The sequence below is a fragment of the Paramormyrops kingsleyae genome, chromosome 1 (assembly GCF_048594095.1).
Source record: "Paramormyrops kingsleyae isolate MSU_618 chromosome 1, PKINGS_0.4, whole genome shotgun sequence".
Taxonomy (NCBI): Eukaryota; Metazoa; Chordata; class Actinopteri; order Osteoglossiformes; family Mormyridae; genus Paramormyrops; species Paramormyrops kingsleyae.
The window spans coordinates 67,150,725-67,172,976 of NC_132797.1; the positions used below are offsets into that span (position 1 = coordinate 67,150,725).

At 41.1% G+C, this 22,252-nt stretch overlaps 1 protein-coding gene across 7 annotated transcripts in view; it reads right to left on the reverse strand.

Annotated features, from left to right (window-relative positions):
- The window catches only part of kalrna (kalirin RhoGEF kinase a), a 140,288-nt gene that overhangs the window by 21,868 nt on the left and 96,168 nt on the right, over nucleotides 1-22,252 (reverse strand). For 6 of the 7 annotated variants that reach the window (XM_072718159.1, XM_023832749.2, XM_023832575.2 and 3 more), the window contains exons 31-35: nucleotides 21,279-21,380; nucleotides 20,240-20,382; nucleotides 19,997-20,099; nucleotides 12,134-12,380; nucleotides 1,403-1,689 (exon numbers count right to left, since the gene is read on the reverse strand). In XM_072718159.1, coding sequence (XP_072574260.1) covers nucleotides 1,403-1,689; nucleotides 12,134-12,380; nucleotides 19,997-20,099; nucleotides 20,240-20,382; nucleotides 21,279-21,380 — 882 coding nt within the window. Of the gene's footprint in view, nucleotides 1-1,402; nucleotides 1,690-6,941; nucleotides 7,107-12,133; nucleotides 12,381-19,996; nucleotides 20,100-20,239; nucleotides 20,383-21,278; nucleotides 21,381-22,252 lie in introns of those variants that run through there. The other variant, XM_023833003.2, reaches the window with a different exon arrangement.

Here is a 22,252-nt window from a genome sequence, read left to right on the forward strand (position 1 = left end):
AAAAAAAGACCAGTTACTTCTAGAAGGAAACCCGCTTGACAAAACATCTGTCACTATGGACCACTTATACAATTAGAGGTTATTAAGTAATGTATAAGTACGCGCTGAGGCTTACATTCACAATGGCTAACCAGATGTTTCTGCTCTTAGGCTGTGTACAAATAAATAAACATGACACTTGTCATGTTACAGAAACTCTGAACACCCTAGATTCTTTGAGGGCAATGCATCCTAGCAGCGCTTTGGCAGAGTGGGTAACTGAGGGCTAATTAACTGCCGACACATTTTTTAGCACTTTGTCGTCTCTGAAGAAGACAAGGATGGAAGTGAGTCCAATTCTGCGACACGCAATTCCAGTGTTCAAATTCTAAAATTGCAGCTCCAGGTCAAATAAATTCTGTCAACTCATGAAATTATAAGGGGGCGTGGACATGTCGGGGCAGGGTGAAGTTCTGTGACAAGAACTTTCAGTCACATCACCTGTTCCTTACTGCCAATACCATAATAGTATAGTATTAGTAAAGCATAGTAGTATAGTATTAATATAGTAATAGTATTTTCTCTTGGTGCCAGAAAACACACCAACACTAAAGTCTGCACTCTGCCGTAGTCTTTTCTGCAACCTGGCATCACTTTAGTTTGTCTCTCGTGTCTTTTGTTTTTGTTCCTTCCACTCTTTTGCCAAACTCCCCACCCCTGTACCCAATTCCCTCCCCAGGTTCCTCTTTCAGGTGCTTTTGTTCCCCATGCTGCCCAGAGCAAGTCTTACAATTAAATAATCACTTCTTCATGTGGAAACTGTCGTTCTTAAGTAGGACAGAGCAGCTGCTCTCTGCAGGTTAATCAAAGGCAGGTGCAGACCCACCTTATTTAATACAAAAGGAACACTTGTTAGCAAATCGACCATAAGTGCCACGGTTTGCAAAAAAACGGTGTGTGACTGGCACAGATTGCAGGGGATAAGTAACCCACAGCTGAAATCTGGACAGAATTCCTTAATTGCTCTGTTCCTCCACCCGGTAAGAAGCGGAATTGGGATGTGATGTCGTGTGATGTTACAACCACGACTCACGTCAATTCACATGGTGGATTTTGCTTTTTGATAAGTACAAGGTCATTGAGATAAAACTTCTGGAGTAAATCGACCGTTCCTGGTGCGTGGAATGAGGTCAATTGGGGAATCAGCACGACTGGAGAGGGTCTCACTCTAGGATGGAGGACCCGACGTGACATAAGTGGCAGTTGTGTTTTGGGTAAATGGTAGATGCAACTGTCTTCAGTGGATATGGGCCCTGAGGGCTTTCACTTCCTATGGGCAGAACCAGGTAAAGCACGGATAACACATGCAAATTGCATTGTGGGAAACACACTGTCAAGACTAGCTAACATAATGCATGGGTACCTCGTCGGCGCTCTCGTCCTGTTGCACAGCATCGGTGTCACCAAACTTGGGAGGCCCCAAGTCGATGCTCTTGCGGCCGTCTCTCTTCTTGCCCTTGCTGGGCACCTTCTTGACGGCGTTGTCGGCCTTGCCGTGGCTCAGCCGTCGCACGGGGCTGGTGAGCCATTTCTTCAGCGTGTTGCCCGAGCGCTTAGGGCCCGGCGAGCTGGTCTGGATGGAGCTCATGGAGGTCTGTGGCTGAAGGGTGGCCACTGACTCCGTCTTCGTTTCCTGACCACCATAGTTCTCTGCAAGGCAAACCAAAAAAACACATTAAACATCATCTATCACCCATCCATCTTCCAGGAGCTTATACCAGGAAGAATAGAGCACTAGGCAGGAGAAGATCCTGGCTAGAGTTGAAGTCCATCACAGTTTTTAAATTTTTTGTTTTTTAATTTAGTAATGCCAATTCACAGGATGCATGTCTTCGGATGATGAGAAGAATCACAACAGAATTGACTAAGTCAAGTTACATTTTTGGCAGTTTATCAATTGCAAATGATGTGTCTACTTTTCTTTCAAATTAAGTAATACAGATTATTATTATTTAGTTTGTCAAAATCAAGCATTGGGCTGCTAACAGCTACTGCCATGTCACAAGAATGTGTTTTAAAATTCTACCAGGAAATGAAACTCCTAGCTTCTGAATCAACAGGTTACATCTTTGTGTACGGCCTTGTGGAGAGCACCTATCGACGCAGAAACACTTATATGGTTTTTCTATTAGTCCAGACCCAATCTGCAGATGAAATAGAGCTTCTGAACCGTGCTTGCCTACCATGAAACGATAATAAAGTTCAAATTCTCACTGAGGTGCAGGATGTCTGCATAGTCCCGATACTGAAAAAAAAAACAATAGAGGGAATACGGGACCAAACAATAACGTCAAATCCAACCTTATTGTGAAGAATAACATTACAATGTGACCCCTCCAACATCCTCTCATCCCTTTCCTGTCTTGAGTATGTATAAGAGAGTGAACTCACTAGCAAAACATACTCAATGCTGGAGAACATTGCGTACAAAGTACAAAAACAGAGCAGGTAGATTGTTATCTTGTATTGTCTGGGAACGCTGAGCTCTGGTACATTTTATAGTTGATCTCAAAAAAGTCTGCTATGGTGGGTTGTGGTGTGGAGTAGCTGACCACTCTGAATGACCGTGGGATAGATAGGACTGATCTCCCAAGGAATGGGATAGTTCCAAGCCTCCATCATGTCTACGGACTATAGCGCTAAGAAACAGCCAATTAACGATTAGCAGGACCTGGAGTGTGAGTGATGTCCCTGCAGGGGCTGTGAGCCACTCATGAGGCCAAACCCCCAGGACTTTACATGCCACTGATCTTACCACCATCTTCTGCACCAGAGGCAGAAGTGCCTCGAGTCTGTCACATTCATAGATGTTAAAATCATCTGAAAAGCCATCTGTGAGAAAAATAAAATTAGAAAGGCCATCTGCTTTGCACATTAATTACACGACACTGGTGCCTCTTCAATAATTTCCTCGCTCTATTCGAGACTAATTACTCCTTTCCAAGCAAGTAATATGAGCAGACTGTCTGCTCTTTAAGTAATTTTAACTTCAAGCTGTTTAATGACTGAATTTGATACCAGATGTTAACCCTAATATCCTTATTTACCTTTGTCAGCAGTATTAAAAATGTAAATGTAAGATGGAAGTCTCTTCCCAGGAAGGACACCTCAGGTTCCCTCATCCTTCCACAAGCCACCCAGATAACTTAATCTAAACCATAATAAGTCGGAGTCTTGGTTAACTGGATTTCTTACTTGAGGAATCTAAAGGCACAGGGTCTATGATAGATCTCACGGTAGTATGACAGATCGATGAATACCACCCCTGTTAGTCAAGCTCCCACTGGCTCAGAAATCCCTTAGAAAAAATACAGAGTGAGTTCTGATAGTGCACCTGGGCCATGTCAAACTCCCCACTGATGAGCACCCAAAACATACATCCAGGCACTGGCACCTTGATCTCGTGGTGGATGCCTTGTATCGCGTGGGAGACGACAGCATTGCCAAGCCGTTATCAATTTATGGACTGTCTTTCCCCATGGAGAAAGTAAACACTCCTGCTGCAGGAATGATGTTTTCCCTCAATGGGTAAAGTGCACTGAAGTGACAGGGAAATATGCAATGAAACGACGGCCAGCTACTGTGACATTTGCTCCATGTCTGCTGAGGAGATCTGCAATTGCTATGCGAGCATGAAGACAATGAAACAACCCAAGGGATAGCATACATGCTGCTCTTACGCTAGGAATGATGGAATAATAGATCTTTGAGGTTCTACATATGGTAGAGTCTGAGCCTCAAAGACCATTACAACATATAAATATAGACTGAAGGACATGTCAACTTGCTGAAATATTCCTTGACTTTTGAAGACCAAGCTGGTCTAGTTGGCTTCATAATGCTGGAAGACAGGAGACGTGTAAATTAAAAGTAAGAAGGTTCTCCCATTATTTTACAGGCCTCATAAATGGCTACCCGTTACATCCGAGCAACATCACAGCCTCAGATCATATACTCACCAGACCATATAGTGCAAAGAGCTAAAGCATTCCTGTGGTTTAACATGGAGCATCACTGTGAAGCTAAACCAAGAAACAAACTGAAAAAACTGAAAAGTCATTCACACACACACACACACACACACACACACAGGTTTGCAATTATATATATATATATATATATATATATAAAACTAATGATTATATATACGACAAATGAAAAATTTTCAGCGGCTACAGCGAAAGAAGCATCAGTTTTTCTGGCTTCACCTTCAGAAAAACCCCAAACATAAATCCAAAAGTGTGCAGGGCAGGCTGATTGGCCTGTCTAAATTGGCCCTGTAGTTGTGTGCATGTGTGTGTGGCTGAGAGAGTGTGTGTGCCCCGTGGTGTGTTGGCACCTGACCAGGGTTGGTTCCAGCCTGCGACCGGTGCTCCCGGGATAAGGGGATTAAGCGGTTATGATAATGGATGGGTGGGTGTTTCCCAGTATAGCGGCTTAAAAAAATCACGATGGTTAAATCCTGCTGTTTTATACCAGAAATGTACACAAACTGAGTGGTCTTAACTGGCCAATAACATTCAAAGCCAGTTCAAGAAATTCTACATTATGCTGGAGTGGAGTGCCAGAAACCGCGTCAGGAAAGCTGGAGGAAAAAACAACTACCAATCACCGATTACGCAACTAGCAGGAAACAATTTATTCAGTTGAAATATTCATTTGGCAGAAAGGTGTTCCCGCACTGCATTGTCTGTCTCATTATCCTTGACTATCCTTGATTACTCCAGAAAACCAGTTTAGGAGCTGTAAGTGAGAATGGACTCAATCGCCTTAAAGAATGGTTTTCAGAGCCAGAGCAGGCATCTCTGAGAAAACCTCCCTATTTACCAAGCACCAAGTACAGTGGAGGGTGTAAAGAATTTTAGCTCGTATCTTACTTTCAGTTAACAGCATACAGGAAACCTCCAGTGAGGATTTATCTCCTTCATACGGTATATGCTATTAAACCACACGCGTACAATTTCCTGAAAATATTCCACTCTGTCATCAGTAAGCTCCAGGATTCGCATTTTGTAAGGTATCATAAATATTTTGTGTTGTAAAACAAGTCCACTCCCTTTATTACAGCTTAAAGCTTTTGTTTTTTTAATAGCATGTACTGTATGTATTATAGCACTGTAAGCGGCAAAACATGCAGCGACACAGGTTCTTACAACACATCAGTTCCCGTAAGAATTATGTAGGGAGATTGACTGATATTCAACAGACCTTACATGGCAGCTGTCACGTGTAGCAAAGTCTGTAGAGCATGTAGATACAAAACGTCCAACCCGTAAGGCAACACTCCAAGCAAGACAGATTCTTTCCTTCAGCACCATGTGAGAGATCCCACATGCAGGAGAAATTAAAACACACCCTGTCTGTCAGATAAAGGAACCTGACCAACCTGCTATCTCACAAGTGCCTCCACAATTCGAAACTCTAGGTCTCACCTGCCTAAATTTCGATTTAATCGTCTTACAAATACTGACTTTATCTTTCTGTTTCCCAGCTGTAACTGAGTTCCATTCATTCCGTGAAATTACAGTATTGTACAGGTTTCACTGTCGGCTATTTTCTCATTCCATTGCTGACGAGGCAACAATCTTAACATGCCAGACATGCATCTATCAGCAAGCCTGAGGAGTTTTTATCTGTCATTCTTGTAACAAGGTGGACTCAAAATGTGATAGAAGCAAGACGTCTGGTTAATCGTTTGCTGACTTGGTGATATGGTCAAGTTCTTGTTATTTGTCTTATTGGTCAAGTGAAACAGCTAAGAAAAAACTGCTTATAAAGAGGATGAACTGACTCAATTGTTGGCTTACATTCATAGTTTTTTCAATTTCCTTCATGCAGGCCTGGTCACACGAGCAGTTAAACTTGGTTATACAAACAGCTGAAAAGCTGGCAAATACCTCAGCTTCTTCCACTTGTAACAGTGCGATACAGCGTAACTGATTTCAAAGGCGGCGCACTCTATCCCGTCACATCAGGGACAGCACGACTCGGAATTTTTAAAAAATATACACTTCCCAAGCTGAAGACTGCTTTATGAATGCATCACTTGTCTCTGAGAAAATTCCCTCAGGACCGTAGCTGCGTATGAGCGGTAGATTTGTTCTTCATCTTGGTTTTGCGCTCAGGCTGGGAGGAGGGGATGGTCTTATCACTGATCACAGAGAGCAGCCTCCTGAGTTAATGGATAATGAACCAGTCATTCAGGGCCCCATAGTGGAGCGCTACCATGTCTCAATCATCTCCCCCGGCTGAAAGGAGAATTTGGATGAACAGACGGAGCGAGAAAGAAGTCCCGACATGAACCATAACTAAAGTGTCCAACTATAGACCTGCGCATGTTCATTTGCAATGTCTCTCAAAGTCCACAGGGGAGTAGAAATCACAAGGAACAAAACACTCACTGAGATCACATGTTTTTAAAGAGCTCTATATTTCATTGTAGCTGTAGTCACTTACAACCAGCAGCAGAACCCTTAAATATGAATATATGAACCCCTACGGACATAATGCGGCATCCCTGACCCACATTTTCTAACCTGCCGTGTGCCGAGATTCGCAGTGGGATTTACAACATGCCATGTTGTTCATAAAAGACCTCCAAGTCATTAGAAATTGCAGTTTAGCCCCATGGCATGAATTAGTAATGAAGATCAGTCTGGCCGCTGCTCATTGTCTTAATCATAGCTGAATGTAATAAATACATGCCTGTTAATAACTGTAACAACAATGCTACAGTCAACTGAATAGCATTTCCTTTATGAAAAATGTATCACCAATGACAAGAAACTAAACTAAACGAATCCTGGAGACTGGTGATTATGATTTTCTGACAGCCTTACCTTGTGTTATTGTACCTAAAGACATTCCAAATATCCACGCACCTGGGATTCAAAGTTACGCACCTGCCCGTTTCATACAGCAGCAGCAGCATTTTTCCAGTATCCAGGTGAAACAAGAGCGACAGGAGCAACACTTCCTCCCACTTTTCATCCTTAGTTCATGGCTGAGCACGTACGCGTGGCAGAGAGAGACGGGAAGGGCTCACACATGTAGCGTGCACTGCAGCCCTGGCACTGAACCACTGCTCTAAGTTCAGCCTGCTCAGTTTCACAGTGTGGGGGAGGAGCCTGGGAGTGGGGAGTGGTAAGGGGCGGGGCCAGACAGTGGGGAGGAGGGACGGGGGGAGGAGATTTCTAACACTGCGGTTTACTGCCTCCTGTTCACCAGTCTGCTGGACAGAAGACAACTACAGATAAGTATGACACTGTGCTTCAAATGGAAAGACTAAATATCCAGGCAAAATGTGGAGAAATTCCTTGGAGGTCACCAAAACTGAGGAAGAAACTAGAAATTCAAATATTTCTCAAAGGTTTACTGGGCAGTTCCTTCCTCAATGTGATTGTCATATTATTTCCATTCAGACACTGTAAAAAGAAAGAGCAGTTTTAGGTGGTTAGATGGAATAATATATCCGAAAAGGACTGAGTGTTCAGGACAAAAGATATTATATAGGATATTGTTCAAGAAATATTTGCCACAGTACTGTGTGGTAACTACCCATTTCAGCCGCACCCTAAACCACACCAGACGTGATGTAACAACACAAAATCTTAATGGATTTTTTTTTGACAGAACTCTTAACATCCTGATTATGTTTTCATTTCCCGTTATGGACATACCTGCCACATTTACAAGTCTTTTAACATTTCCAGACACACAAGCTTGCTCAACTGACAAAGCTTTCATCTTAAAGGTTACCAGTCAAGCTCAGGGAGAGACAAGGCTCCTTTGGTCCTGCGGACGATCTGCATGGTAAGCGATGTACCCCCCAACTGCCCGAAGAGGAAAACTCCTGCATTGCGGCTGCCCCACTTTCCACGCAGACGCTCAGTCTGCCTGCAACTCGACTTAATCCTGTTTTTTGGCTGTTCTGTGCATCACATAGCTGGTAAAATAAACTGTGATCTGCAGTTCACTTATAATTTGGAGATGCACTGGCTGTAAAATCTTTCTTCCTCTTGCTGGTGTTCAAGGAGACAGAGCTGGGAAATAGGACAGGTTTAGGGCGAGGTTTTCCAGCACAGTTACACCAATGGCTCGCCTGTGACCGTAGCCAGAGACCTGGAAGTAACCAGGCTCAGTGTGTTTATGGGAAACAGTCGAACTTAACATCTGGGGGTGACATTCAGGTACAGCTTTGCACAGATGCCAGTGAAGACAACTTGGATGTTTTCAATATCCCTGTAATTCTCTGAGGTGATGCACACATGAGAGGCTGGGGGGTGGAGGGGGAGGGGCTGTTAAACATACTGTAAATATAAACATGTAAACTCATGGTTATGAACTTTAATGGTAACACTTTCTATGAATGTCATGTCTGTACGACTTTGAACACATTCATAATACATTATAATGCATTCATAAAGCATTATAAACATGACTATAAATATTTATAAAAAGGCATACATTACAGCCATGTTTATTATGCATTATGAATCCTTTATGGAGTGCTACAATGCACTATAGATACCTTCAAAATGCAGTTCAAAGCATCCATAATGCTTATACCGACCAAGATGATGCATTATGAAGGTATTTATGGCGCATTATAAATGAGAGCTTCATTAGAGCTTATGAAGTAGTATAATTAACCATTAAAATGCATTTTTAAGGTATGTTTAATGTATTATATATTACAGCTTTAAACAAAGTGTTACCATTTTAAAGATATAAGACAGATTAGTCAAATGTGAAACTACTATTACTGCTACATTACAGGAAATAAAGTTGTAAAACACAAACAAATGACCAGCAAAAGCACACAGTGAAATTCAAAGGTGAAATATATATACACACACTTTTTTCCTCCAGACATATCTCTACCTTTTAAAATGCATGCTACATAACCCCATAACCCAGATAAGGAAATGTCTATCCTCCTAAATTTCACATGATAACAACATTGGTTTCTCCTTTCAAGTCGTTTCAAGAGCCAGATTGTGGACTACTTTCATCTTGGAACAACAACCACAGGCTTTTGTCCTGTTAAATTTAAACAACCTTCTTTCCGCAGTGTGAAAAAAGTAGGTCATTGCTCACCAAGTCAAGATCTACAATAAATTCCTCTGGGCACCAGGAGTGTACAGTTAATAAATGAACGAGACCCCTGAATCTTAGCTAGCTTCACTTGTAGTGTCCATAGCACTTCCTTTGTGGCATGCAGAAACATGGACAGTAACAATGACATCTACAGTATAAAAGAAAGACTCCTATTTGTGTTGCCACATTTGTCATTCTCTGTCCATGTACATAAAACAAAATCAACACTTTACTAGTAGGACAGACATCCTTTAAATAGATCAGCCTAAAGAAGAACATGAATAACCATTAACTAATTAATAAAACAGCTAAAACAGAAGTGATTAAAGAGGCAAGCAATCTCTATCATTACAAAATTTGTGGAAATGTGCTCATTACAAAGGGATCCAAGTAGTGTCAGAAAAATAAATAGCAAACTACGGCAAATTAAGTCCACTTTTCATTCATTCGTTTTCTATACCACTTTGTCCTGTTCAGGGTTGCCGGGGTTTGGAGCCTGTCATGGAAGCCACGGGTGCAAGTCAGAGAATAACCCAGACTGGGGTGCCAACCCATCACAGGGCACACACACCATGCACAATTTGGCAACTCCAATTCACCATAGGGTGTTCTGTGTCAGGAAACCATAGAACCTGAAGGAAACGCCATGACAACATGGGGAGAACATATAAACTCCACACGGGCAACAGTGCTAACTAGATACGACCAGATAACATACAAAGACGATGTTAAAATGAGGAAGTAGACTACTATATCAATAAGTTATAGAACAACAGAAGACAATTCTGATTATTGCATTGTGACATACTGTTTTGGGGAAAAGCAGAATGAATATTAATTCTCATAACAAAATCCTCTCCCAGTAATACAGGTATTGTGAGTCTGAAATTATGTATTCACTCAGCTGACAAGAAATCTATTCAAATGGCCATCTATGATGATCTGAATTTACTGGTAATTGTATGCTAATATTGCTACATCCTGCTATTCATTATCCATACTGTGAATAATACTACGAATACACCCTGATATTACCATGCATACCAGACATCCAAGGCCGGTTATGTTTTTAAAGTTGCTCCACGTCAAATAACACAGACTACAAAAGCCTTGTATGTAGTACTATACATACACTAGAGGCTATGGAAGATGAGAGGATGAATTTTATTCAAGAAAGAAGAAATCTGGCTTATTGTCTAGAACTTCCCTCCTGAGTGACTCTGAATGATGACTGATAAGCCCCCGGTAGCTTCCATTACTGGATAACAATGCTGAATGGCACAGTGTGGGGGTGAGCACATATTACAGAGTATTCATCTGATTTGAGAAGAAAAAAAAATGGTCTATTTTCAAATCCGCTGTGGACAACCCTGACTATGCTGCCCCACCTCTCATCCTGAAGTCAGTTTGGGATCTTAAGCAGTCACAGCACAAGCCCAGAAGAAACGAAAAACTCTAAACTTTTTTTTTTTATCTTCAAAAACGTCAATTCCTATTAGCCACAGAGCAAAAAATCCTGAAATATTGGTGTCAGGGAGATATAAAAAATATCAACTTTTGTCAGTAAGAATAAGCAGCTAAATTTCAGTAACCACAGAAATAATAATAATAATAATAATAATAACAATAATATTTGACTGTCATATTTACAGGTATTTTAACTAGACTTGAGGAAAGGGGTTCTGGGTATAATAGTAATTGGTAACAAATGTATGAGAAGATATAAAAGTAAAGTACAGTTCATAAAAATATTTCAGAACAAATATAGTGTCACGCCGTTCGTCCGATCTTCCTGTGTGCCACGCCCCCCTCGTTAACCTCATGTGAAATCCCGATGTCATCAGCTGTTTCTTGTTATTTCCAATTAGTCTTGGTTATTTCAGTCTGCGTTCAGGTATGTTTCCCTGGTCCTGTCATTAACGTTTCTAGCCGTTGATGTCTGTTTTGTCCAAATCGTACCCTCCCCTCATTAAACCCCGAGTTTTTCCCCCTATCCTGGACTGCCGTGCCTTCCTTCCCGTCGTGATATCACCAGTCACGACAGTGAGCATGTTAAGGTTTATTAGATGCATCGATGTTTGTACAAGCAGAAGTAATACAAGTAATACTGAACAAACAAGTTCATTTTTAAGTCAAGCTAGTCTTTTTAAGTTTGTTGATTTTACTGTCTGAGACCTAGAGCCATCGAACAGAAAAACAGAATATGGATAATTGCCATCAATACTGCTTATAATCCTCTTTATAAATTGTTCTGGGTTTCTTTCTCCATGCGGTATCCTGCTCTGTTCAAAGTGTAATGCACAATAATAATAAACTATATATAAAAGAGAGAAGAGAGATTTATTACTAGAGCAACATGCTACCCCAACATAACTGATATTAATAAGAGCGGAGGTAACGAGCATGCACTGATTACAGCGTGTTGCCACACCCACTACACGACAAACCACGTCAGGGATGCGAACCTGAGTGCAGCCAGGTTGCAGGGCTGGATGTAGATTAAAATCATACCCAGGATGAAGCAATATCAGGTTAAGGGCCTTGCTCAAGGGCCCAAGGGAGTACAATCACTCCAATTATTCACAGGATTTGAACCAGCAACCTTCCAGTTGCTGGCACAGATCACTAGCCTCAGAGCAACCATTCCACCTAATACTAATAATAAGGATAACCTTAAATTTATAGTCAGTCAGTTTACTTTACTAATTGCCAAATCATTTTTTTTCTGTTTTTTCCATTCCTTTTGGAACAAAATGCAAAAATGACAGCAATGCATTTCTCAATAATCATGATTAGGAAAAGGCACTATGCAGATTGAAGTATGATTGACCATGTGATGCATTTAAGGCTTGTTATGCAGGTCATGGTTTCTGAGAGATGGGCAGGAAGTGGACACACTTGTTTTTGGTGACTGCTGTTAAAACTCACACTGGCTTCATCGTTCAACCCGCTAGTCACATGACCTGGTCTACGAAGACCGCCACGGAGATCTTACCTTTCCCCGACGGGAAGAAGCAGTCCATCTCAACGCTGCTGCGAGAGTGCGAGATGCAGAGGGCGCTGCTGGGCACCAGGCCCTCCTGGGGGGGGCTCCTGTCGGTGGTCCGAACCAGGCACCAACCAGGCCGCTCGCTGGGTCTCTCCAGCAGCTCCACCGTCTGGCCCGTCTGGACACTGAGCTCGGTGCTGCAGCCGGCCGCGAAGTCGTGGAGCACCACGGTGAGCTCGCAGCCTCCGGACAGCTGCAGGCGGAAAGAGGGAGAACAAGGGACCCACTGAGTAACAGCCCTTAAGTTTAAATGAACAGCACCTCTCAGATAGCAGGTGGCACAGTGGTCAAGCAGACGGTGTCCCTGTGTCAGGTCCTTATCCTAAAGCGCCCCAGTGAAACACCCAGCTGTCAGAACAGGAAGCAACGTTAGCTTTTAGCAAAAGACACAAGTGGAAAACACTGTGGGCCTCTTCATTCCGGTCAGCGTCCAGTAGCTAAGGAGGGACACATGCTCCTCTGAAACAGGGAGATTACAGAACATTTAAAAGCGAGACTCAAAGGACACTTTTGTGATTAATCTCCCAGCCCCATTATAAATATCCTGGTGGGGAGCTTTAAGACGCGTACAGCCTGTGTTGCTCTCTGAAAAGCATTCACAGGCCGACTCTTCATCTGGCTTATATCAAGTCATAATATATGGAAAAAAATCCACTGAACTTCTCAAAATGCATTTTGTGATGGATAATACAGCTATTATTCACAGATAATTCTTTTCCCTAAGCTTGAAAATATACCCTTTCAAAAACCAGTGCTGATAACTTGGATGACATGTATGAAAGGATAGAACTGAAAGAATAGAGCATTCTTTAAATACAATTATAGGCTAAAAACCGTTTCATGGTAGAATGGTTGGACTGTATTACAGATATCCCTTTAACATTTTGTTTTAATTAGTGAGATATTCATGTATAAATGTAATTCACCAACTATTACTTTACTTTCAGTTCAAATATTAATCTCTGCCGTAACAGAAAATAACTGTAACGTCAAGGTTCAATTTTTCATAATCGTGTAAATCAGGCTGAGGGATGACCTCAGTAACCATGAAAACTAAGATTAAAGCATAAACCTGCAAAGCATACTGACAGCCCCAGGTTAGCCAACCTCCAGTTGGCTCTGGTGTAGGCTTTACATACTCTGGCATGAAATTCTCATCATTGCAATCCTAGGGCATTGCTAATGTCTACCCACGTTACCCTGGTGCCGGAAACTCAGAAGCTGCCCTCTGCATGATACCTCTGAAATCTGACGAATTACAGGAAATGAGAGGCAGACAGAAGACCTGTGAGCCCGTGTATTAATCTGCGCCTAGAAGCACCGATAGTGGCGGCGAGGACGTTCCCCGTTACATGAGCTCATGGCGTGAAAAAGTCAGTGAAGACAGAAGTTTCAGGACATGACAATGTATGGTCTTTGCTTCGTAGCGAGTGGGAGAGCTGCTGGAACGCTGTAATTGCGCGCAGAGGAGTTTGTGAGAGCGTCACGCACATCAGTAGCTATTGAGGATGACGCCGAGGTGGGAAGCAATAGAACTCAGCCAGACAGCTGGAAGAGAACCGGAACCGGACCCGGGATGGATAATTAAAAAAAAGAAAACGTGTAAACCTAAGATTTCTTTAAGAATTAAAAATGCATCTTTCGTAGACATCACATGGTCATATTTTTTTTAGTAACTCAGTTACTACGCAAGTACAAATCTCCCTAAACAAATATAGTACCTGCATGAAATAAATGAACCATTATGACTGATTAATGATGAATGAACACAGGATTAGTATGTAACTAACACTTAATTTCTGGTTAATACATTAAATAAGCGTGTACTGTACTACTGCACTAATTGTGCCCCCCCAGGTAAAGTGATACTAAATAAATTAAACAACTGAAATAGTATATCTGGGCTAGCCTGTCAGCCATTCAAGAATACTACATATGTACCAGGCACAATATGTAACTGCCTACTAATGAACTACTCAAAATCTCAGACTACAATTTCATTGGTCACTTAACCTTTAATTCCCCTCATCGCTTTCCTTGATACCAGCATTTGTCACCTGAGGTTTAACTTGGCTACCTTGAAGACAGTGTCCAAACACCCCTCTGTATTTTATTGCATAAATACTATTTCTCAAAGCCATCCTATTTCTGCGTACGGTAACATCCATATAGCTCCATTTAAGAGTCCCTCACCATTTTCATTCTGGCAAAGAGAAGAAACATAGGGATTATTTAGGTGACACTTGAGGGCTGTCAGTAATAAATGAACATGCATACATCATGTTACATGGTCATATATAGTCATGACAAATTATTCATCAAAAATCTTCAGGGACTGAATTATAACTTATGTAAGTATTATGAAGATATTGTGCAGGACACTTCATTTAAAGCGTGACTATAATTTAATATATTTTTCCATACTTTGCCATAAATGAGTAATACATTAAGGTTTGCTTTCTTGTGGCTAAATCCAGACCAACTGTTGATCTCACTTTTTTTTTTGCAAACTTTGTTTATTAAGAAAAACAAATTAATCTTTTCTTGAATGGCTGTTTAATGCCTCAGTCAGGACAAACAACATCTTGCTTCTCAATTAGATGAAGTCAAAATAGGCCTGCAAGACATAAAATCCATCTAACTGTGGTGAATTTGTGTTTCCAATATTTCTAACAGTTTTTATTTCGATCATAAATCTAACTATAGCCACTTATATACCATAATTATAGTCATGAAAAATAAGTATACAGACCCATAACCTCAGAAATCAAAGTGAACTAAAATCTAAAGTGAAAAGCTTAACTAATCTATGACATTTACTTCCATGGTTATATCAGGCATTAAATAGGATGCATTTTAAATTAGTCTTCAACTAACTTAAAAGTTTTGGGCTTTTATAAGCATCTGCTGTACAAAGGACTGGAAATTATACCAGCCAGATGACACTTAAAACTCCTGGATGTAATTGTTGGGAGACGAGTGAATGTACTGTCTGTGCTATCTACACGAAGCATGAGAAGCTGGAAAAATGTGTCAGTGGAAAACATCTACAACATCTTTGTACGTTTCTATTTTGAGAAATGTGTCAAAGGTCACAAAAGCTCTATATATACTTAACTGCCAGGATGTATATAAAGGTGTTTTGACCTTTGAAAAACGTTTTAAAAAAAAAATTACACACATATATTTTTTCCTCATAAGCATTGTGTTCTCATCTCAGGATGTAATTAAAGTCTATTAAAAAATAATGTGTTTCATGACATCACCTCAGCAGGGTAACTGGTGTAAAGAAGAACTGTGCAGGACAACAGGCGTTTCCATCTTCTCTAGAAGTTCCAGGAGTACATGTTCTCTCAAAACAGGGAAACCTATTTCAAGGGTGACCACAAATCTTTGGCAGACTCATCCTTATACCCTCAAACTATAGCTTTTCAAAGTGTTGCTTAAAAAAAAACTGTAAAAATGTATGCTTTGGCTCAAAAGGTAAATAAGCTGCAAGCGAGCATTTTTCCAAGAGGTGCGATCATTTTAAACATTTTACTAATTCTTGCAAAAATGTAAAGAGAATGAATAGAGACTGTTTTCAAGTGACTAGAGACAGCGAGGGCAGAGCAAATGGTGGAACTGTCTGAGTTTGCAGCACCACGGTGGATCATGTTCAAACACTTCATCTCACTATTTACAACAGAGCTGGTATCTCTATCACAGATCTAGAATGAAGCGGGAATAAAGCACAGAATACAACACATATTCCTGACTTCTACTACAACTACACGCTGATGAAACAACGACAATGTATTTCCCAGACAGCCCTGTCACACACCCCCACCCCTTTCTAATCCCTTTTCCTCTTTCACCCCCCAACCTCTACATTCTCTAGCCGCCTTACATATTCTCCACACCTCTCCAAATCATCTTTATTAAAAGTCCAGCTACTGTATGTGTGACCTGCTTCAGTCCAATCAGGCTGTCCTTTCATCTATCACTATGTGGTGCTGCTTCAATTTTGGTGTGACTTGTTTCAAAATTTGATCATTTCCTGATTAAAAAAAACACATCTGTCAAATACTTTTTGAGTTATTCTGATTATGATATAAGTGTCTGGGGCATTTTTAGATAAAGGCACTGCTTGTTCATTATTTTATAATGGATAAGAATCACAATGAAGTAACAATTGTTAATGTGATTTGGGGGGAGGGGGGAGGTCACCAGTAGTCTTGTGAAGCAGTGTCAGGTGAATGGGATTATCTGTAATGATTTGTTCCACCTGTGCTTCATTAGAGATGATTTGTATGGTGCTGCTCTGTTTTGCTTTGCCCCCAGGTCACAGTGTCGAGGCCAGGATCACTGGAGCTGCCTGTTATCGGTTTAATTCCCATTTGGTTTATGAAGCACTAGTCTTGAGTTTCACTGAATTACTTTCCTCTCTGGACAAATCAGCTTCTTAATTGTTTTTTTAAGTTTATGTCTGTGTTAACTGTGTCCCTGCCTGGTCCCCGTCTACCCCTGAAAAAGGAACATTTTGTAATAAAGCTGCTGATCGCTGCCAAGTGATGGGGTTTTGTTTGCGGTCTCATCCCAAAATGCACTCGATGGCGATCAGAATTTTAATCATTAATTAGCCACTCATGTCAAAGATGTCATTCGCTAATACATACAGTCTGTTCGCGTTGTGAAAAGCATGCATAACGAATACAGGCAAATACAAATCAACAGTCATAAATATCGCCAGTATATGTTAAACCTGTGCTAAATCTGCATTTTATATTGATGACTGACCAACTCCTCATCGGAAGTAAGGCAGGTCAGCTCTTGAAACAGACCTGGGGAATAAGGAGGCAAAGCATATTTGGTGACTCTGCTGAGGTAGCCACCATAAAATTAGATGTATTTGTGTGTCCCTGAAATGTGGGGGCCACTCAGGTCCATCTGTCTGGACCACCATCCGCGGTGTCAGGCCGCTCCAATTGGCGGAGCTGGAGGACAGGTTGCTAGGTGATGGTACAGCCTGCCACACGGCTGGTAAATAATATTATGGTTTGGAAAAGCAAAGAGACAGATACTGGCTTGTTTTTGGAAAAAAAGGAGGAGTGTGTTGGATAATGTGTACAGCTATAGGATTTTTCATTAAGAGGTTAAAAGCTTAAATACATTGGAGATAATACTGTTGTACTGTTATTTTCTGTATCTAAGCTACTTCTGGATGCTACCACCTGCACACAGTAATGAGAAAAAATGTTAATGATAACATTCAAAACACCTGCAGATGTACTAAGTAATATCAAATCACGTCCACAGTACTGACACAATTCATATTCCTTGGTTCCCTTTAAATTGTTCTCACTGACATGAACAAAATCCTCTTTCATGAGTGGTTTGTATGACTTATCACGTCCCAGATACTGAACTTGATAACTCTCTCATTGCTAAATCTTTTTACTATAATTACAAAATCTTAGCATATGTTGACAGACCATAAATATTTTTTCAATATTTTGCCGATTTGTTCAAGTGCGATAGACAGCATCATGAACCAATGTCACTTCTAAATAGGGGAATGTTTTAAGACTCTAGCACTACTGTGTTATCTCATGTTTATGGCTCATTTTCTGCCTACGGTCTCAGAACATCCAGAGCCTTTAAAAGGACTTTCAGGGATCCAACATTTCCTGCATGGAAATAAATCTGAAATCATCATTATAAAAAAAAGAAATCGAGTAATAAATCAGAGACGTGACATCAGATGTGCCTTTCTTTTCAAATAATGCACTTCAAAGGGATATCGGAGTATTAATAATGAAGCAGCAAATTCTGCATGTAGCTACCAACTAAGCCAAACCTCTTATGATAAGCAACCTTGGCTGCAGTTGCTCTTTCAAAGTAGAAATTTACACATTCAACTTGAAATCCAATTAATTGATTGATCAAACATGCAAACATCTCCTCTGCCTCTCACACTGATGCTTTCCCTTCCACTTCAGCATGCCGGTGTCACATCCCAGGTTCAGGATAACATCTAATAACCTCGGGTCCGTTTTGGGAGGCAGCCCTCGGAATACCAGAGTTAACTGGGTGGCTGAGCCAGGAGTGGAAAATCCACGCTTCCACACAATAGGAACGGAGGGAAGACACCAGCAAGACCTGCGAGGATCATCTTGTGACCCAACTGCATGCTAAAAGAAGAGACTCATTGTAAGAGCTGGAGTGGAGGGTTAATTATCTTGATTTGCTTAGAGTAGTAACGAAAACAGCCATTGAATCCCTTTGCTCAATGAATAGAAGTGCGGAATGGCAAAACACAGCCATTGGATGACGTGTTACTACAACCAGCAAAAACCCATCAATACCTTTCACTGGAAATAATAAATACCTCAGAGGCAAGCCTTGTAACTGAGATAGAAATGGAAAATATGGCAACAGAATGACAGAACTTTCAACATCATAAACGTCATGTATGAGGTTCACATCTCACAGTACTTTCAAGTGTCAAACCCCTAATTTTATTCAACGTTGTTGACCAGGAGCTAAATGGGTAGGAACCAAAGACAGGGGATGTATGTCTGAATGTTGTGCTTGTTATCATGTTGAATGTACAGTAAGGCTGCAGTAGATGAGTTCCACAGGTTAAGATATCCTTCTGGGGAGGTAAAGCAGCAGGAAGCAGCAGATGGAAGATTCAAGCTTGTATTCGTGTGGATTGGAAAACAGACAATGGGAACATTTGGTCCCCGCAATGTAATTATATATAACCCACAAACACGCACACACCCATACCCGCCACCACCCCACACACACACATGAAACATGTTTGTATTAAGTAATCTAAATATCTAAATTTAATCTGAATTTAATGCCAATAAAATGTGCCCTAATCTTAATCTTGACCACCAAATGACCATTTGCACACCTTAATCTCTCTATCAATTTGTATTAAACTTTTGTCCTGTTCAGATATGTAAATACCATATGTACCATACACAGAAATATTTTTCCCGAAAAGACACAGAGCAGTTTCAATTAACTGTACATGGTAATAAGACACTGTAGCTGAAAACAGACACCGCATGTAATATATCGGAAAACGGAACACTGCACTTTTATGGACTGCTCTCTCTTCAGGGTGAAAACAAGATGAAAACTCTTGTCAATTTGAAGAAACAGACAAATTTCTACCCTGCAAGCAAAGCTTCCTTATTTTGACCAATAAATGCAAATAAATGTAAATAAATGTAAATAATACATATTTAGTGGGAACCACAGTGATCAAATGAGGAATGAATCATGTTTAGAGTGAAACCTTATACCAGTTTTAGAGACATGCTGGTTAATGGGAAACCATAACTGATTTTAGGCAGGCTTCACAAACGCTTTACTTTCCAGTCACTAAGCTGGAACAGGAGCATGCAGTAGATAAGGTTTATTAGTATTGATGCCCTAAAACTATTTTTTTCAGATAAATTCATTATGCATTTTTTCAGATAAATTCAGTCTGCAAGTGCAAGTTTGAGACTGCAGTGGAATGGGAGAGGAACAAACAGATCGAACAGCCAAAGAATCTTCCAGAGATCCGTTATTACTGAACACTTGTGATGTCACCACTGACATCCGGCAATTTGTTAAACATGAGACATGAATTGTTCTTTCTGAGAAAGTGGTCAGAAAGCAGTCAGTGGTCAGAAATAAAGCTTTGATTGTGGATTAATATCCAGAGAGAGTGCCACTGTTCTGGTCAGGCATTGCAGATGCTGGGAATTGTGGGTAAAAAGTAATGCTGTGAATTATGGGTAGAGAATAATTGCGGCATCCTACCTTATCACTGTCCACAGTGTTCTGAGAGGTCCGGGAGGCGATGGAGATGGTGTCCGGTTGGCTACTGCCGTCACCCTGACTGTCCGCATCCTCTCCAGTGTCCCTGTAGAAGTTAAAACAATCAGTGAATAGGCGTTTGGAATTACTCAGCCAAATATACACACGCATAGCTGAATATGTTCACATTTCATATGAAATCTGTTGAATTTAAATCAACGTGCGTCACCACAGACAGCTGTTTACCTCTTGTTACTATTACGCTGCTTGGCAGGGGTTTTGGGCATGTGAATGGGCTCCTTTAGCGCCCCCTTCAGGTGGATAATCCTTTCCTGGATCACCTCCCGGATGTTTTTTATCCACTCCTGCTTTGCTTCGATACTCGATGCCTTTGGCAAGACAGAGATGTTATTTCTCATTTGCATCTGTCCCAAGAAATGAAACCGATTTTCATTTAAAACTGAAGTACATGTAAAAATTGTTTTATTCGCCGACCTGAATGAGAATAAGCACGGATATCAGATTATTTTCAGTGGAAACGCAGCACTCGGAGTTATCATGACGGCCCAGCTTATATTAGTTTAGAACCTTTCGTTGAGCATGTGTGTGTCATTCCGGAATCTATTCTGCCCTGATGTTAGGCTTCTATGTCCTTGACTCAGTGTAAAATAAGAAACTGAAGAACAGCAACATGGATTTTCCTCAGCTCATATCAATTGCCCAGCCACTGGCGGGGCTACCCACACACCCACGGAGGGACAGCCTGAACGTCCGGGATGAAACGCATCACTGGAAAGGACTTGGCCTGTAAGGCTATGTTTTTGCATATGAAGGTGGCGTTACGTGTTGCTTCCCGCAACGGCCTCGTCCTCTGCTACACTCTCCGTCTCTGACGCCTACAGTATATCAGCTAGCTGACATCCACTTCAGTGGTATTTTCCTGTTATTTAAATCTCAAGCATGCTTATGAGAGAGCACACAAAAAAGTGTGTGTGAGAGAGAGAGCAAAAGTTAAGTCTATGGATATTTCCTGTGCCTGAGGTGACAAAACAATTTCCCTCTGTCACCTGCATATATTGACCTTGATCAGCATTTAAAGCGACTCCTTTGCTAAGTATCGTCTCAGGAATACAGTAGCTTGTCAGAATGGCTGCTGAGACATTTAACATAACTCCCAACAAACCTAACCTTTCTTACTGAGACACCTGCTGATATTTTTGAGCTGCCAAGCATTATTCAAAAACGATGAGGGAGAATGGGGGGGGGGGGGTGATTTTGGACATACCTTGAGGACAGTCTTGTTGTCAGATGAGGGTGTTCTTCCTGCCCACAAGGCAAACTTACAGGGGTCCCCCTCGACATGCTCCGTCACTCCCAGCTCAGATGTCTGAAAAGGACAAGGTGGTTTATGGATGTTTATCTCAGCCTTACGGAGATTCTCCCATGGCCCAGCCAAAGCAGCCCTGCCGTGGAAAGCATTTTTAGATTTTTAGTTATGTAACTTTAAAGGTCAACCTCTTTCTTCAATGGAACGTCCCATAAGTCATTGCTTAGGAGGTTGACTGTATTAATGCTGCCCTAAAAACCCCTAAGACATACAGCTCTGGAAGAAAAACAGAGACCACAGCAAGATTTGTAGTTTCATTCATTTCTCAATTTATGGGTATGAGCCTGTGTAAAATATACATGCATTTGTAAACCCTAACCTGGTTCATCTCTGTTCATCTTTAATGACAGGCTTCTGCCTTGTTTTATGGGACTTCAGCCCTGCTTCAAAAGACTTTGATACGAATTGCCCTAACAGTGCACTTCACACCACTTAATGTTTCCCATTCTTTTTGAAGGTCACTAAAGGACGTCCTCCGATTTATGAGGCACCGCCAGATAAGTTGTCTTCGCTGTCATTAGAAAGTTGCTTCTGCCCTCAACTTGGCTGGATTTCAGTCATTCCCAGTGTCTCCTGCCTTTACCTCTTTCTTGTGTACTGCTGTCTTAGAAATTTTGAGCCTGGAAGCAACCTGCCGCTCAGTGTAGCCTCTGCCAGCAGAACCAGGATTAAACCAGGATTTAGCAATGCAGATACTTAAAAAATATGGAGTGGTAATTTTTTCCAGAGCTGTATAACTTATTATGGAAACAATGTCAGAATTATTCCACAAATGTAATATGTTAAAACATTTTCCAAAACAAAAGAGGTACTTCATTAAATATCATCTTGATACGGAGTCTTGGAAACGGTAGCTAACTGAATACCGAAAA